The sequence below is a fragment of the Plecotus auritus genome (genome assembly GCF_963455305.1).
Source record: "Plecotus auritus genome assembly, chromosome: 10".
In the NCBI taxonomy this organism is placed as follows: domain Eukaryota; kingdom Metazoa; phylum Chordata; class Mammalia; order Chiroptera; family Vespertilionidae; genus Plecotus; species Plecotus auritus.
The window spans coordinates 54,778,176-54,796,624 of record NC_137785.1 but is presented as its reverse complement, the minus strand read 5'-3'; the positions used below and the strand labels follow the sequence as shown (position 1 = coordinate 54,796,624).

The following is an 18,449-nucleotide window of genomic DNA, read 5'->3' as shown; positions in this document are numbered from 1 at the left end:
TTCACAGCTGAGCACCTGGTCCCAGTGGAGTGGGGTTTCACAAACAGCACCTGCCGTTATCATCAGTGGGAATGGAATGTGATTGCAGGGCCAGTGTCATTCCAGGGGTTATCATCACTGGGAATGGAATGTGATTGCAGGGCCAGTGGCATTCCAAGCTGCCCCCAGTCCCTCAGGAACAGGGTGGAGCCAGGCCTAGGTCCCAAGTGTCAGAATCAAAGTCCAGAGCTGCCCACCTGCAGGTAGGCGGGACTCTCACCTGATTAAGGGGCTCTCATGATCTGGCCCGGGGAACCCGAAGCAGACGATGGGCCATTTTCTCTGCTGGCCCGGTGCACTGATGCTGACCAGGTGTCCCATGCAGACTTGGCTCTGCTGGGAGCCAGAGGCGTCCTCGCTCAGGTGAGACGCTGCATTTGGGGGAATGTGCCTTCCCAGGAAGACAAATCAAATCTGGGCTAAAGGATGATTAGAAACTGCCAGACCCTGGCCTTCTGTGGCTCAGGGGAAGACCCTGAACTTGAACTTGGGAAAGGAGCCACGACCAAAGTTTTCTGGGCCTCAGGCCTTTCTCAGAACGAGATGGAGCTGTGGTCCTCCCTGCAGGGAGCTGCCCGTGTGCACGGGCAGCCGGCCGGTCCCCCCAGGAGAGGAGCCCTTTTTGCACCCTGAGCTCCTCCAGTCCCAGGTTAAGCAGCCTCTCTTGGCCCCTGCCTGGCTGTCCCCCTCCCAGGGCACCGTGCACAATGGAGGTTCGAAGCAGGATGATTCCAGTCTAGGATCAAGCTTTCTCTGTCCTAAGAGGAACCAAGAAATATCTCTACAAAAGGAGAAGTGTGTCACTGTGGCCCCCGGATGAACACCCCACCTCTGTCCCCACTCGAGCCCCCGTTCACTGGAAAGCCACAAACATTCCAAGCCTGGACTTCTACAGAATCATCTCAAGTTCTTCGAACTCCACTGGTCTAGGGAAGGATGGGAGGAAGAGGTGATGGGCGGGGCAAGAGCCCAGAGAGGCTAAATAGGTCACCTCCACCCTGGGCTCCCATCCTGTCTCCCCCGGCAGAGGGACCACACGCAGAGACCTTCTCCTGGGCTCCAGCGCTATGACGCCATGGAAGATGCTGCTCCTGCTCACCCTCCTCCTGGGGGCTTCCCTGCAGGACGCCCGTGCAGGTGAGAGTGGGGGGACGGACACACACACATTTGTGTGTTATTTGCAGCTCACTTATTCCTGCAAAGATGTGAGAGGTCAGCAGCAATAGGATTTGAGGGAGGCGTTGAGAAAAATAATGATGAAGGTGAGGAGGAGGAGGAGGTGAGGAGGCCTGATGAGGGCTCCCACATCTCACACTCCAATGGTTGTGAGCCGGTGGCTGTGGTTGTGTTTCAACAGCGAAAAGTGAACAATCTCAGAAGAATTTGTCAGCATATGTTTAATGAATGGGTCTTCCATACCCCGAGGGAATTGGATAAAAGCAGGGGAATCGGTTCCCAGAAGGTGTGAAAAGAGAGGTTCTTACATTTAGTTGGGAAAGGAAGGCTAAAATCAGACACAAGCTGGCGAGGGCCTGCCCAGCCCACGGGCAGCCTCGGAGGTTACCTTGTCAGGGGCCACCTTCGTGGCCGCTGTGCCTGTGTTCTCACTCCTGTGAGGCAAGCGCTGAGCACCTCAGCCCTGAGTGAGTCAGAGCAGGGTACAGCCCCCAGGTGGTCGAGGGCAGCCGGGCTTCTTAGAAAACACACTGGTATGGTGGTAACTAAGCCACACTTCTCCAGCCTGTCTCTGTGCTGTGTCGGATATTTGTCGTTGTGCAGAGATGAGGGAACTGAGCCCCTGGGCCTCCATCTCACCGTCTGTCCAATGGGGGATGAAGGCACCTGTCTCTGGTGTGCTGGGGACCGTGTGAGCTGTGCCGGGAAGGCTCAGCCCAGAGCCTGGCCGAGTCCATGCATGCTCAGAGCTGGCGTTGAGTGTGCACACATACACAGATGCATACAGACACACATACAAGCATGCACCACTCCCCCAAACACACACAGGTACACACACTCAGACATATGCACACAGACACCCTCCCAAGCACACACAGATACATGCACATACATACACACACACACACACAGGAGCTCCCAAAGCCCACACAGAGACCTTAGCCACACAAATGTGTGCATGTGACACACACACAGACACGTGCAAGCCCTCTACATGCTCCCCACACAGAAACATACTCACAGATCCCCCCATCAACACACCCTTCAACACACACACAACCCCCATCCCTAACACGGACCCACCCTTGTACCCCTCACACACACAGACATGCACATAGACTCCTCTCCACAGACAGACACACACACACAGACAGGCACCCTGCCCACAGACAGGTCTCACACCTGCTCCCGCTTCTTCCTCCGCAGCTCGAGGGATCAATGTGGGCCGGGAGTGCTGCATGGAGTACTTCAAAGGGGCCATCCCTGTGCGGAGGGTGGTGCGGTGGTACCGGACCCCGGAGGAGTGTCCCAGGGCTGCCTTCGTGTAAGCTACCCCCCACCCCCAATCCTGGGAGCTGAGTGTGGGAGAGGGAGGACCTGGAGCTCTCAGAAGGGCCACTGGGAAGAAGAGAGGAGCGTGTGGCCTTCGCGTCCCCTCCGTCACCCAGGCCCTGCCCCTGTACCCCACACTGCAATGGCCCAAGGCCCAGGCCTGAGGTCCACCCTCTTCATTGACTGATGGGAACACTGAGGCCCTGAGAGTGACGGGACAGCCCCACGTCACATGGGAAGCCACAGCGGATGTAGTCTCACCACCCCCCTCCACTAGTTCCCCGGCTCTCTGGAAGGGACAAGTCACCAAGTCACTGAGGCCGAGCCTGATGCCCCAGATTTCCTACTGACCCCGTGTGATGTCAGCAAGTCCGGCAGGCACAGGACGAGGCTGCTGGGCTCTATGGAACCTTCTGCCCTGACGCCCCCGGCTTCTCCCTCTGTAGGTTTGTAACTGTCCAGGGCAGGTCCATCTGTGCGAACCCCAAGGAAACCACGGTGAAGAAGGCGCTCAAATACTTGCGAGGCATCATGAAGCCACAGGACCCCAACAACCACGAGTCCTGATTTCTCCCTGGACCATGTGGAAACTTCCGGTGCCTCAGTGTTCATTACCCCAACCCCCAGCTGCCTGGGTCCAGTGGGGGCCATCCAAGGACAGAGGACCCATCCTTTTCCCAACTGGAACCGAGGCATGAAAGGGCCCCGATTAAAGTCTTTCCTCCATAGTCTGTGTCAGCGTGTCTGTCCGCCCAGGTGGCCACGCTGCTGGGCCCTCGGAGAACATCTGGTCCTGCCCCATCCGGGTCAGAAAGGGAGCCGAGGCTCAGAGGGCCTGGCTGCTGTAGGCCACTCAGTGAGGGAGGCCTTGTTGAGACAGGCCTAGGCAGGAGTGGGGCTGATGGAAGAGCAGGGGGTGTGGACGAGAGGCTCAGCAGACCCCCCCTCTGGGGTGCATGAGCAGGGAGGGATTCTGGGAAGCGTTGTCTGGGTTCTCTCAGGTCTGTTGTCAGACCCCCAAAGTCCCCCATTCTCCTCTCAGACCAGCCTATGCTCACCTGTGACCTCTTGCCCGGTGAGGGGCTGAGCACACTTCCCCTTAAGTGTCTGATCCAATTCCGCATACGTTCCCAGCTGGGGAGCTCCCTGGCCTGGGGGTTCCTGCAGCCCCACCCCCATCTTGCCCACCTCTCAATGCAGAACCTTTCCAAGACCCTCAATGGTCTGCTCTCATCTCCCAGCGGTTGCCTGCAGTCCCTTGCCCGGGACCTCACATCACGGCACTGGAGGCCAGAGAAACCCTCGTTCTCCGGTTCTTCTAAAGGACCAGCACTCAGGCCAGGCCCACTCAGGATACCTCCCTTTTCACTGATGGTTCCTTAGGGCCTTCATGCCTGCAAACCCCCTCACTTCCGCCACATAATGCAACCTCGCCATAGCAGTGAGGGCCCACCATGCTCACGGGCCCCGCTCAAACGCAAGGGCAGGCATCCACCGGGCGTGGGGGGCTAAGGGGCGTCCTGGAACTCTGCCCATCACAGGGGCTTTGCAGTCAAACTAGAATCTAGCCACACCCGTAACTGAGCTCCACCCGCCGGGACCAGGAGAAGCAAAAGCAAGCTTTGAGCACTAATACCAAAGAACACTTTTATTTATTGGTAAGATAGAAAAATCCAGGTCTCTCAAACCCACACACTCTCCCAACTATTAGCAAGATGCACACCAAGTCTGCGAGGGCAGTAATGAGAAGGGTCTCCTGCTCAGAGAGGTGAACTGTGGGTTCAGCTTTCTGTCCTGCTTCCTCCAACCAGGACTCTTCTAACGGAGACAGAGCGGCCCGGTCCCTAGAAGGACCAGTCCCACTGTGCGGGACACAAAGTCTCCCAAACAGAAGCTCTGTGGTGCAAGTTGAGTTTGCACGGCTGTCAGACACCACACACACATCCCCTCTTCACAACTGATCCGTGGAAGTACACGAGTTTAATAGTAACTGCAGATGAACAGAACACAGGTGCAACACATGAAAACACGGGTGGGGGTGGATGGGGACAGGGACTATGATCACAGCAACCCCTGAGTGACTCCCTTGGTGCCCTGAGGTGATGAATCACTTGATTCATGTCACTAGGAACTGCATGTTGAGTAAGCCACCAACTCTGTAAGACAAGTAGCGGCACCCGCTGAGCGTAGAGTAGGGGCAGGGCCCTGTCACGGAGTTAATACTTGGGGAGTCTGGGCGCGGAGCGTTATGATCAGCACGTTGACCCTGGGAGGGGGACCTCTCCAGCACACATCCCGGTTCCCTAACACTATGAAGAAACCGGCCCGCCCAGGTAACTGGCCCAGGACACCTTGGTCTTTTGATCCAGAGCAGCACTACACACCCCTGCACCCCACAGCCAGCTTCACTCTTCCTAAGCCCCCTCCCTGCAAACGGGTTTCCGAGAGAGTGAGCCGATGCAGAGACAGGGTCTGAGGCAGGAGTGGCCGGAGGAGCCGTGTGCCCGTGGGTCCCTCCTAGGCATCGTTGAGGTTGCTGTTGCTCAGGAGCACCTGCTCCCCGGGCTTGAAGGCTGGCATCCCGAGGTAGGGGCAGCTGGCGCAGCGGAAAGCGTCGCCCAGGTAGCACTGTGGACATAATAATATATACAATAATATATTGTAATATATTGGAGAGCCCATCACACGGGAAGCTTATGCCAGGAACAGGGGGGCTAGACAGGATCCCTAATTTCATGTTACGGCCACAGCAGCTGAAGGAAATGGCTGGGTGCATTTGGGAGTCCCCTGGGGGCCCAGACACTAGGACTTTTAAAGATCTCTGGTCCTATGAAAACAAGGCCTAGAGAAGCTCCTCAGGCCATATTTCTATATTCTCAGCATTCAAGTACCAGCTGAGCTCAGCCAAAGGGCTGAATAACCTCAGTCCACAAGGAAGTCAGAAGGGACAAAAATAAGAAACAAGAGCCCCCTGTCTGGGTACGAGCATGCTGACCCTCTCAAGAGATAACCTTGCTTCCCCATGAAGACCTACCTACATACATGTTCTCATGTATTCACCGATTACTGGCATATCGGGCAGGAAATTCCTTACAGCGGGAGCTAGTCTGTGTGGAGTTCAGGATGGCGCTCGATACCACTAAGGATTCGGGGAATACTAAGCAACGATATTTACGTTTCCACAAGCCGACTTGGGTTGGGAGCTTGTCTGTTCCCGGGAATTCTCTTTTTCCAGTTCTTCGGCAAGGCCACACGTGCTGGGGAATCAGTAGCTGGTGAGTGAGACTGGCCACCACCCAGAAACCCCAAATCCTGGCAGTACCAAATGTATGCGGACCTTCCCACTGACTTCCCGGGAGTTGCTCTGCGAAATTCTCAAAGGAGCCAGAGCAGAGGACCCTACGGAGCTTGTCCTTCCCTGGGAGCCTTCATAGATAAGGACTGTCTATCGCTCCTTGTCTGCTCAGGTTGGGCTTACTCTTCAGTGCTTCACAACTAAATACTACATTGTTTGGAGTCACATGTAGGTGTTAAACTATCCACCTACATGTGAAAACTGGTTAAGCATCAATCTATGAACCAGTTTGATTCCCAGTCAGGGCACATGCCTGGGTTGTGGGCTCGGTCCCCCTAGGGGTGTGCAGGAGGCAGCCGATCAATGATTCTCATCACTGATGTTTCTACCTCTCTTCCTCTCCTGCCCTCTTTGAAATAAGCATGCAGAGGTGGCTGTTAAGGTCCCAGTAATGTCTCTGGTTCTTAACCTGGTGAGGCGTACTTGGGTGTTCATTTTATTCTTCTTTAAAATATACCTGCAGGAAGACCATGCTTTAATTACAGTAGAGCACTGTGACTGCAGAGACATCTGCTGCGGGCAGCACTCACCAGTTCTTGCAGGCCTTTCTCTTCTTCCCTTCTCCGCATGAAGGGGCCCGCAGGGAAGCTGGATCTGGCTTCTTTAAATCCTCTGGATCCAGCAGCTCATCTGAGTCAATGAGATCCTGGGGAGTGTTGGAAGCAGTTAGTGACATGGCTATACTGTCTGCTAAGGAGAGGCGGAGGTGGCCACAGGCGGAGGCAGCAGGTTTACCGCCTGTGTAAGAAGGCACCCGCCATCCTCCTTCAGGATGATGCTCATGTCCGAGCTGAGTACCACAGTGAAGTGATGTGCACGAAGCTGTGAGGGGACTGGGAACCGATTTACACTGGGAACAGCTGATAGTTGGTAAATGAGAATGAAATTTATTTCAATAATTATTCAAAGTGTGTGGATACATTTTTGGGGCACCCTGTATAAGAAGGCCTGTCAGGTGAAAAGGGGAATAAAATATTTTCTCTAGAATTCCAGAGAAAAGGGCCAATATGATACATATGTTGTGTAATTCTTTGATAAACGTGTGGACAGGCAACCTGTAAGTTCTATGCGGGCACAAACCATAACCTACGTTGCTTGCCACTGTAACTTGGAGAGTTGGAGAAGCGAACAACTTGGTTATGAAAGCACCGATCAAAGATGGAGAAGTATTGCTTTGAAGACAGTGAGTGTCAGTGTGCCCAAAAGAGCCAATAAAAACATTTCAGCTGACAACTCTTTTCAGGTTTGCACATGCCCACGAGAGTCTTCAATGTATCACCTGAAGTAAGAAGGAAAAAATCTGTGGGGGAAACGATGCGGAAAAGAAATGCAAAAGGCCACAGTGGGGAGGTTCCCTCTAAGTCAGAAATGCCGGTGATAGGCACAGCCTCAATGCTGGGCTTTAAATACCCTCATACCCACAAGTCCAGAGAGGCCACTCCAAACCAGAAACACTCATCCCCAACGTGGGGCCTAAAGGAAAGCCATCAAGTGCCCAGGTGCCAACTCACCATGCTCTCATCCTCCATGTCATTGGCCGAGAGGGTCCAGAGTTTGGCAGCTGCAGGGTCCACAGCAGGCTTCACTGAGTCCAACCAATAAAAGAAAAAGAGCTCTACCAAGAAGCCTTAAACAAACTACAAGCAAACCTAAGTGCTTTCTATTGAGACTCTACGCAGAGAACATACTGGACTGAGAGTCAAAAGACATGGGTTCAAGGCCCAGCTCTACCACTTACAAAAGGCAGGACCTTGGACCGATCACTGTGATAGTCACAGAAGCCATCCTTTTTTAAACACTTGCTCTGTACCAGACATTATATGAAGCATTTCGCATACATCATCTCATTTAATCCTGCTAACAACCTTAGGAGGTAAGCATCTGTCATCCTAATTGTATAGGTAGAAAGCAGGTTTGGACACTTAGGCCAGTTACACAAAGCCACAAGTGTGATTCTGACTAATGCTTTTACTTCCATTCCACATTGCTTTCTCCTCTTTATCTTAGTTTCCATCCTCAGAACACGGGCTAATGGTACTCTGTACACCTATTGCAGGTGATTGAAGATTAAATGAGAATGTGTCAAAAAGCATGATGAACACACAGCTTTAGCCTCACATAAACCTGTTACACACAAGAAAATAAGCTCTGGAGCTGATGCTGGCAGTGTAACAAATGGGTGGCAGAAACCCTCACACTTCCTGAGTTCTCTACAGGACAGAGAGCCCAAGGAAGGGCCAGAAAAGGACTGAGATCCCAATTCAGTGTGAGGCCTGTTCTCAAATGGGCCTGGGGGTAAGAGCACCCCCTAGTGATCACTGCCACAACTGCATGCTTGGACCTTCCACTGGGCCAGTGGTCGGCAAACTCATTAGTCAACATATCAACAGTACAACGATTGAAATTTCTTTTGAGAGACAAATTTTTTAAACTTAAACTTCTTCTAACCCCACTTCTTCAAAATAGACTCGCCCAGGCCGTGGTATTTTGTGGAAGAGCCACACTCAAGGGGCCAAAGAGCCGCACGTGGCTAGCGAGCCGCAGTTTGCCGACCACGGCACTGGGCAAACTGCTCATCCAAGCTGTTCCCACCACTCGGGACTATGAACCCAAAGGTTAGGATTTCCAAGGGTTTCCTGAAGGTGTAAGATGGACAGTCAAAACAGAGCAGTGCAACTGGACCTATACACCTTTGCACACTTCAGAGCTGGGACAATTTTCTCAACTTGGGCATTAAAAACAGCGACAGGAAATGCAAAGCAGGCTGGGGAGTGTAATTTTTCTGAGCAGAAGAAATGTTTTTACAAGTGTCTTAGGATCCTCAAAGGAAGAAAAGCTAACTTTATTGGCACGAAGGCAGAGGACATACGGGAAGAGGAGCAGGGCACTCCTATCTATCATGACACCACCATGAGGTCTTCTGAGGATAAATATCAAAATTCTGGGGCCTGGAAAGACTTCACTAACTAAGCTCTGTGACTCAGCCCTCTAAAATCCGGAGGGGAGGCCTCGCCCAGCTGCTGTGGTCCAGTGGTTGAGCATCAACCTATGAACCAGGAGGTCATGGTTTGATTCCCCGTCAGGGCACATGCCCAGGTTGTGGGCTCAATCCCCAGTAGGGGGAGTGCAGGAGGCAGCTGATTGATGATTCTCTCTCATCACTGATATTTCTATCTCTCTCTTCCTCTCTCTTCCTCTCTCTGAAATTAATAAAAAAACAACAACATAATAAAATCTGGAGGCCTCTGTGTCCTCCAGTTCAGAAGGGCTGAACTAATATATATGCGTTAGTTCTGTTTCGATCTGAAAATGCCTAGGACAATAGTACAATAAGCATCCTTCCATTTTTAAAGGATTAGTCCTTCCTTAATTTCTTCCATTTGGAAATGACAGAAATTAAGGAAGGACTAATCCTCTAAAAATCTATCACACCATTCAGATCTCTGGCTCAATTTCTAATGTGTCCTTCAGGCCTATTCAGACAAGAACGTCCAGTCTTACCCGAAGGAGACGACTTCTTGGCAGTAGAAAGCTTAAGTTCACTAGAAGAACCCACTTCAAAGTTGGGTTTTTTGCCTGTGATTTGCACAGAGACCAAACTGTCGCTATGGTAACCCAGATGTTCTTGGACAGACTGTATCTCCTCAGGGCTCAAGGACTCTCGATGCAGCTGGAATTCAAGACATCAAAAGGATCAGGCCACACTCCTTCCACAAAACGATGTTCTAAGCCCACCTACCAGTATATGGGTATCAAATCCTAATTTCTGTGTTTTAAGTCAGAGGTCGCCAACCTCTCGGACCTCACGGACCACCAGCGGTCCACGGACCACCGGTTGGCGACAGCTGTTTTGAGTAGAACACAGGATAATAGTGGGAGTAACAGACATCACCTCATGCTCACATCAGTTTCTCATTGATCACAACCCTAGAGTGTAACTTCTGTCTACATTTTTACTTTGAGCCTATTTTACTTTGTTTTAAAACTTTGGAAAGTTTTAAAACATTATTAAATATCTGTCTATTAGGCATAAGGCACAGTGCGATTCATTGTGAGGGTTGGGTGATGACTGTGAAGATGAATCAGACATGGCCCTGTTGAATAGGATCTAAGCCTGTAGCGGGGAAGCAGGCCCACCATAGACGTAAAATTTAGATCCTGAGAGGAAAAGAACCACAGGGGAGGGAAATGCTTTCTATGTGCCTTGGGAAGTAGCAGCAGACAGTAAAAGTAAAAAAATGGGTGGGGGTGCTGTGTCATTAAAACAATAATAACCTTGTGTCTAACAATTATAGAATGGTTAAATGAATCACAGCCCACCTGTAGCACTGACTACTGTTACATCATGAATACTAACAAGGGATGATACACTGAGATGGGTAAATGTCCAAAAAGCTAGTGACCTAACAATGTATACATATGACCTTACTGACGTTAAGTAATGATATATGTGTGTGTGTGTGTGTGTGTAGCTGCAAATACATAAAAAATGGTTTCCCCTGGGGAGAGAAGTGTGAGCAAGGACTGGGATGTCATCACTTCAAATTCAATATTCTTCAGTATTAACTGAATTTTTGTGAGCATACCTTATTTTAGAATAAAAAACAAAAAACCTTAAACTAAAAAGAAAAATAAAGAGTGGGCATGAATAAATTAAGGTCTTCAGTCATGTAGCAAATCAGCGGTATAATGGCTCTCACTGTATTATTCTTACCTCACACATAAGAAAATTTCAACATCGAAGAATGTAGAAATATAAACACCTCTATTTAATTAAAATATTTCTACTGAACTGTCAAAGATGAAATTTCCCCTCCAACCTACACCAGCCGCCCACCAAATATCCGAGGATGATCTCGGTGACTGCCCTCCCCTGGGGCCTAGGACTGGCGTCCACTAAGAGATCTGTGCTCCGCTCTGCCGGCCTCAGTGGTCAGTACCACTAAGCAGCACCGAAACCAGAACATGCCCCCACCCACCTGGGCCCCAGCGGAGCCTCTTCAGGGAAGACTATCCCAGAGGTCTTGTCCTTGTATCTCACATGCAAAGCACTTCTCAACTTATTTCCTAGTCTCCCCTTCAGGGCTGGTATTTCCCTGTTCTCTCTGTATTGTCTATGAAGATATACGTACTAGGTTAGTGACCCAGGGTTAAGTTCCCAGCAAAGAAGGCTGTCTACCAACATACCTCTTTTACTTCCACAAGACCAGACAGAGTCAGGGCCGAACACAGCTTAGATGCCGTCTTCACTTTGCTATCGTTAACTGCCAAGAGGAAAACCCCAATCAACAGCTTTATAGGTCAAAGCAGGAAAAATAAAAAGGCTCTATCCTGTTTGGGTCATTGGGCATTAAAACAATAATAACCTTTTCTGTTTAATGTACATACATTTTGGTGATATTTTAATTTGACTTGGTTATTCAAAATTCTCTTACCAGTTTTAGATAGTAATTCCATTATTGTTTCTTATAGCTCTCTGCTTCTTGGAAATACCAAACCTTTCAGGGTTGTTAGATAATGATTAGAAAGAGGCTTAGAAACTCTAACGTAACAAGTACCGTGTTCTCTTTTTATACTTCTGACAAAAGACACTGTGTTTAGTCACCCAAGGTTTACATTCCCAGCAACGTTTTTATATATCCACATAAACATCTTCATACACTTCAAAATATTTTCATTTCTATTGGTGAAATAAGTCATCACATTTTGATGGAAAGTCTGGTTAAAAAATGCTAAAATTCAGAATTGAATAACTCATTGATACTTTACCACTTGAACAAAAAAAGAGAGGTTTTTATTTCCTGAGTTCCATCATAGTTTCCCATGAATCAATAATTACCTCATCACTCCCACATTTCCAGTCACTATATTTCAACTCTAACTATGGATGTACAGGATGTTTAAAAAGTTCAGGGATGTCTCAAGGACCCTTCAACCTCGCTTCCCCCATGGTAACATCTTACACAGTTCTAATACAATATGAAGACCAGGAAGCCAACATTGATAGTCCACAGAGCTTATCCAAATTTCACCAGATTTACATGCACGTGTGAGTGTGCATGTGCATATGTGTGTGTGGTTCTAGGCAATCTTAGCACATGTGTAGCTTAGGGTAATCAATTGCCACAATCAAGATATAGAATGTTCTCTGACCATAGGAGCCCCCGTACTAGCCCTTTACAGCCTCACACACCACCTCCCATGCAGTCACCAATTTGTTCTCCATCACCTGTAACTTTGTATTTCAGGGATGTTGTATGAGCGAAATCAGACAGCATGTGACCTTTTGAGTGGCTTTTCACTCAGCATGGTTCCCTTGGGATTCATCCAAGGTGTTGTGCATATGACGTCTATTCCTTTTTACTGCTGCATGGTTTTCCATGGTACAGACATAGCAAAGGTTAACCGTTCGTTCACCTGTTGAAGGACCCAGCCATTTTCGGATGGGCAGTTTCCTTCTGTTTTACTACCTACTGGGTCAGAGATCACACATTTCTTCAGGTGCGTTGCTTTGGATTTTTACAATAATGTATTTCCAATGATAAGATCAACTGTAAGAATACAGATCTCCAAATGGTATCGCCTGCTCAGAGAGATGCAGCAAGCATAGGTACAGATGCAACCCTGTGAGAGGCCCGTCTTTCAGATGAAGGTTTCCTTACCCACAGCTGTCTCTACTGGCTCTTTCAGAAAAAGACATCCCCCAGGCCGAAGGATCCGGGCCATCTCAGCCAGAATCTCAGCACTGTGCAGAGTGCAGCTTCCAGGAATTGCACCCGCTAGAATAACGTCAATGCTGGATTCTTTGTGTGCAGCTGAAAAGAAGGAAGACTGTGTCAGCAATCACCTGGACCCAGAAGCCGTCTCCCAAGCCCTCCGAGCCCCCACCAAGGCTACGCCTGGCCCTGTAGAATGCACACCCACCCGTTCAGCAAATGCTATTAGACCACCGTTACTAGTAAGAGGGGTAGGACATGCTGCCCTGCTCTCCCCCAGTCTTACTACTTTCATACCCTTTGATACGCTCATGGGAAGAAGTCAAAGAGGAAGCTGAAGAGTAGGCTTTAAAAAAAGGGGGGGGGGAAATGGTGTAGCTAATAAAGAAACAAGAATATGCTGATACAAATCAACCACACTCCTGAGTCCATTGCATCTCAACTGAAAACAGCAGGGTGACAGGCCACTGTCATCATGTGCCACCCAAAACAAAAACTCCGTTATCTTATCAGAAATGCAGCACTCCCGCTGAAGTCCCCTCACCTCCCCCTCCCTGACCCTGTAAAGACAACCTGGGTGGGTACTTACATTGCAACAGCTGGTGGATGTTTTCCACTGACACTCGGCCCTCACTGCCGGTCAATGCCTGAAGCTTTTCCACCAGGTCTTTCAGAGCCTCCAGCGGGGAGGACTTATCCCAGACCACCGCCACAGACTGGCCAGCTGAGACCCCAAAGTCCGCCATCCCTGCTGTGCCGCACACCTAAAACCACCGGCCAAAGGAGAGTCAGGACTCAGCGAAGACGAAAGCACAATTTCACCCACAGGCACCATCGAATATGATTAGAATCACAACCTAATTCTGACCGGGAATGCGGACCACATTAGAGCATCTTCCTGCCAATACCAGAGTGTGAATAAATGAACGAGCCCATTATCCAAAGATTTCATAACCCCAACATACCCAAAAAGCAGGTGGCTTCCTCGTAGCACCCTGACTTGGCAGTCAAGTAAGGAGCTTGAAGGCAGAAAGTTATTTCCTCTCTGATATGAAACAGCTCAACTTGACCAGAATATATAACAGGCAGGACACTAATTAGGCAGAAGTATGACTCAGCAAGAAAGGCAAATAAATTGGCAGACAACCCAACCACAAGCTTAATGTGTTGTTTTTTAAAGAGACAAGTTATTAAGTTTGGCAAACTGAGTATTTTCCCTTTCAGCAAAATATGATCAATGTATCAGTGATCAGTAGTATCTACTATGTCTTTAACATTTAGTATTAGCCAGAGTGTTTAAAAACACTTTACATACATTATCTCAATTGAATCTCAGAACCACCTTAACCTAGGTATTATTCCCATTTTACAGCCAGGAAACTGAGGCCACTGACTTTGCCCAGATCACACAATTAGTAAGTGTTGTGTGGATAAAGTAAGAGCTGGGGTTTGAATCCAAGTCCATCTGACTGTAAAGCCAGGGCTTTCATCCCATGGAAATTTCCCCGCATGGGTCAACTTTCTCTTCCACTTGATACTCAGGCCAGTACAGAATGAAATCGGGTCAGGAGATAGCACTCTACTCAGTTCCTCCTTTCTTTCTTAAATATTAATGCCACAAAGTTTCCGACGTAAAATAGCTCCAATAAATGACATCAGGACAGAAGCTGTGGTGGGGACATCGGGTGAATCGGTCTTATGCTGAACCACTGTCTTCTGCAGAAGTGGCTAAGTGACAATTATACCACCATAGGCACTCTGGGACAAAATTTAAGCCATGGCCATACGTTCTTCCTTCTTTAAAAATGTTGACTTCAAATGATTTGTTCCTCTGCTCCCAAACAAGCCCAGGTTAGCCAGTCATCCTTCACCGCTACAGCGCTCTGATTTTGTTGCTCACTTCCTAACGGAGCTTTATCCTAAAGGTTTTCTTTTCTAGAGCAAAATCAACTCCTTCGTCTTCAGGATTCAGGTTCTCCACAATCTGACTCCACGTGTCTCCACCTCTCCAAAGTGAATTTTGCAATTTTGCTCTATCATGCCTTTTATCTAGTTTCTTCCATGTGGAATGCATACTCTTTACTATCCTGACCCGGCTGCAAAGTCGCAGTAAAAGGCTGCCAAGTGTTATTAGACAATCAGGATTTCCTTAGTCACTGAATTATGGTTTTCAAATCCCTAAAAAATGCACAGTCATGAAATAAAAACTTTTATTTACTTTTTAAAAGCTGACCTTTTTAAAAATATGTTATTTATTTCAGAGAGAGAGAGATAGGAACATCAATGATGAAAGAGAATCATTGATCGGCTGCCTCCCACATGGCCCCTACTGGGGATCGAGCCTGCAACCCGGGCATGTGCCCTGACCAGGAATCGAACCCTAACCTCCTAATTCACGGGTCAACACTAAACCCCTGAGCCACACCGGTCGGGCAATAAATAAAAACTTTTAAGCCTTTTACTATCATATGATACTCATGATACTGAGGAAGAAGCTTTGCAAATCTTTAAGATGAGTGACTTGGGATCAATCTCACATTTAAGAACCAGCCAGGGAAGACAGGAATATGGATCGCTGGGGATTAAGTTATAAGAAACAAACGAACTGTTTCTAGAATGATGATGGTCCTGGCTGGTATGGCTCAGTGGTTGAGCACTGACCCATGAACCAGGAGGTCATGGTTGGATTCCTGGTCGGGGCACATGCCCAGTTTGCAGACTCAACCACTGAGCCACACAGGCTGGGCTCACCCTGTCCCTTTAGAGGTAAAGTCACTGTCACAGCATTGGATGTCTTTGTTAACCACCTCTCCAACTCTAACTGCTGCGCACACATGCCCATGGCTCTTCTAAAACGTTCCTGCCAGGCAGTGACAGCAGATGTCTCAGAATAACTTCTGGAGATACACTTGCTTATTTTTAAGGTACCGAGTTAACATAAAATATTGAGGCATTTGTCTTCTCTTAAGGAGGAACGGGGCCAAAAGAAAAAACTAAGATCGCTGTTTGGGTATCAGTTCAAACCAAAAGTCAAATCCTTTTAAGTCAGGTGCATAAAAAAACCTGAGAATCCTTCCCGGGAGGTGTGGCTCATTGGTTGAGTGTTGACCTATGAACTAGGAGGTGACAGTTTGATTCTCAGTCAAGGTACCTGCCGGGATTGTGGGCTCAATCCCCAGTGAGGGGCATGCATGATCAATGATTCTCTCTCATCACTGATGTTTCTATCTCTCTCTCACTCTCTGAAATCAATAAAAATATTAAAAGAGGAAGGAAGGAAGGAAGGAAGGAAGGGAGGAAGGGAGGGAGGGAGGGAGGGAGGGAGGGAGGGAGGGAAGAACCTTAACCAGTTTGGTTCAGTGGATAGAGGACTGAAGGGTCCCAGGTTTGATTCCGGTCAAGGGCACATAACTGGGTTGCAGGTTCAATCCCCAGCCCTGGTCAGGGTGCCTGGGGGAGGCAACCAATCAATGTGTCTCTCTCACATAGATGTTTCTCTCTCTCTCTCTCTCTCTCTCTCTCTCTCTCTCTCCCCCTTCCTTCCTTCCTTCCACTCTCTAAAAAATCAATGGAAAAGTATCCTCTGGTGAGGATTAAAACAACAACAGCAAAAACCACCTGAGAATCCTGACAGTCACCAGACAAGAAAATTTTAATTAAAATGAACTGACTGAAGCTCATAAATACACACGCTCACACACACACACACAGAAAAAAAGGGGATAATCAGCAAGGAAACAGGAAACTAAAAGGAAAAGGAAATGGAAGATTGTCACCAGGGAATTAGGTGTGTGTCAAGAGTTAAGGGTCACAAGCGCTAGAATATCCACCTGTGGATAAAAAGGGGCCACATACTAAACCTGGACAAGCTTAGGGGAGGCCTTCATGGTGGCCTTGCAAACTAGGAGACCTAAAGTAACCACAAAGAATGGTCTGAAATGAAAACTTTTTAAAACTAAAAGCAGCCCTGACCGGTTTGGCTCGGTAGATGGAGCGTAGGCCTGCGGACTCAAGGGTCCCCGGTTCGATTCCGGTCAAGGGCATATGCCTTGGTTGCTGGCACATCCCCGGTGGGGGGTGTGCAGGAGGCAGCTGATGGATGTTTCTCTCTCATCGATGTTTCTAAACTCTCTCTCCCTCTCCCTTCCTCTCTGTGGAAAATCAATAAAATATATTTAAAAAACAAAAACAAAACTAAAAGCAGTTTATTGCGGGCAGTCATGTGCTAAGGCAGTATTTTTCCCTAGCCAAGGTTAACCTTCACCTTAACTAAGCCAGTCTGTATCTAGAATAACATGTCTTTGCAAAAACAAAGTGATTTCCCTTTTTCCAGACCCCTCAAAGCACAGAGACCACAAATCCCCTCGTTACCATTGTTAGCATGATAGTTGTAGACTGTTAACTATCCCCCAGCCACGGAAGTAAAAGAAGTGTTGTCTATCGTTTTACTTTTTATCCAATCCCAGAGGTTTCCCGGCTGCGCTTTCTCCCGCCACCTCCCTAACCTATCACCAACCGATTTCCTGTAACCCACTTAGGACTCCTTTGATTGTAATGTATGAAACAAGGCGGGAAACAGCCGTTCTCTGGAGCATTATCTTCAATCCATTGAGAGTCTGCTTCCCGGCACTCGTCAACAGTTTGGCTCAAATACATTCACAAAAATTCTTCACAGGTTTGAATGTTTCTTACTTTAACACACAGAAGAGGCTCATTTGAAGAGAAAGGGACGGAACTCAGAAAAAATAACAACCACAGAGCAGTGCTTTATGGAACTCGAGATATGGGTATGAAATGTTAACATTTGGGGAGTTTCGGCTTAGGAGGGCTTCGCCCACACTCATGCAGGGGAGACCAAAGTGATTTGAAAAGACTCAGGTTGGTAAGGCGTGTGCAAAACAGACACAGAGACAAGGAAGGGTCTAACTGCAAACACAAGCTTGACAGAATGACTTGCTTAGCTCCTGTCATCCCTACTCCTCCACCGAGCGTCCTAGTAACATGAAGCCTTCTCTGACAATAGAAATCCCAGCCACGACAGTTGTTTGAGGCCAGTCCATGACCTTCCAGGGTCACCCAGGGCTTGGCACTCCATGTCTGAATGAATGCGACCAGCCTTTTCCAAATTTGCAGATCCTACAAATCACCCGGGGCCTTTGTTAAAACAGGCCTCCTGGACTAGACCCACATGTAATGAATCAACCCTCCCGGAGAAAGACCTGGGCGTGCGACTTACCCACAAGCATCCTATGTGGTTCTTCCCATCGGGCAAATTTGGGAAATATCTGATTCTAACCAACTCAACACCTTAGAGGTTCAGGAAAATCACTGGCTCAAAATTACAACCTGGAGGTTTCCCCAACGACCGAAACGTCTTCAGTTTGAGACGTGGGACTGAGGCCCAAGGTCACAAGAGCTGGCTACGGGCAGAAGTGGGTCTCAGACCCAGGTCTCCCGGACCCCACCCCGGGCTCTTCCTCCCGACCGCTGTCTCTGGGGCCTCGGCCCGAGGCAGGCAGTCCAGGAAGGACAAGGGCCACAGCGCCAGGAGCCCGCGGCAGACAAAATCGGTCCGGCCCCTCACGCCGGCTTCTCAGGGCAAAAGCCCGCCATGGTCCTCAGGAAGGTGGCCAAGGCTAGTTCCCACCAAGTGACACGACTGGGACTAGGAAATGGGAGGGTCTGGGGACAAGGATGGGCCGGGAGGGGACGATGAGGGGAGGTCGTGTTCTTGGGGCAACCGAACTAGCGCTTACCTGGTGGTACCCAGGACGCCCTCCCGTTTCTCCGCGATCGCCGGCTCCGCGCACGCCCTTCTCGCGAGAGGCGGA

At 48.9% G+C, this 18,449-nt stretch overlaps 2 protein-coding genes across 2 annotated transcripts; one reads left to right on the top strand and one right to left on the bottom strand.

Moving 5' to 3' along the window:
- Window positions 1–1,073: 1,073 nt before the first annotated feature.
- On the top strand, window positions 1,074–3,114 carry CCL17 (C-C motif chemokine ligand 17; the record flags this gene model as incomplete). The annotated part of the gene is made up of 3 exons (XM_080645231.1): window positions 1,074–1,176; window positions 2,422–2,539; window positions 2,994–3,114. The coding sequence occupies exons 1-3, from the start codon at window positions 1,107–1,109 to the stop codon at window positions 3,112–3,114; spliced, it is 309 nt and encodes a 102-aa protein (XP_080501357.1). The 5' UTR covers window positions 1,074–1,106.
- A 1,066-nt stretch (window positions 3,115–4,180) lies between these two features.
- Window positions 4,181–18,386, bottom strand: CIAPIN1 (cytokine induced apoptosis inhibitor 1). Its single transcript, XM_080646023.1, has 9 exons — window positions 17,855–18,386; window positions 13,208–13,382; window positions 12,565–12,717; window positions 11,090–11,166; window positions 9,404–9,572; window positions 7,414–7,487; window positions 6,433–6,548; window positions 5,723–5,804; window positions 4,181–5,175 (listed from the first exon to the last, which is right to left on the bottom strand). The coding sequence occupies exons 2-9, from the start codon at window positions 13,362–13,364 to the stop codon at window positions 5,065–5,067; spliced, it is 939 nt and encodes a 312-aa protein (XP_080502149.1). The 5' UTR covers window positions 13,365–13,382; window positions 17,855–18,386; the 3' UTR covers window positions 4,181–5,064.
- Window positions 18,387–18,449: the final 63 nt, after the last annotated feature.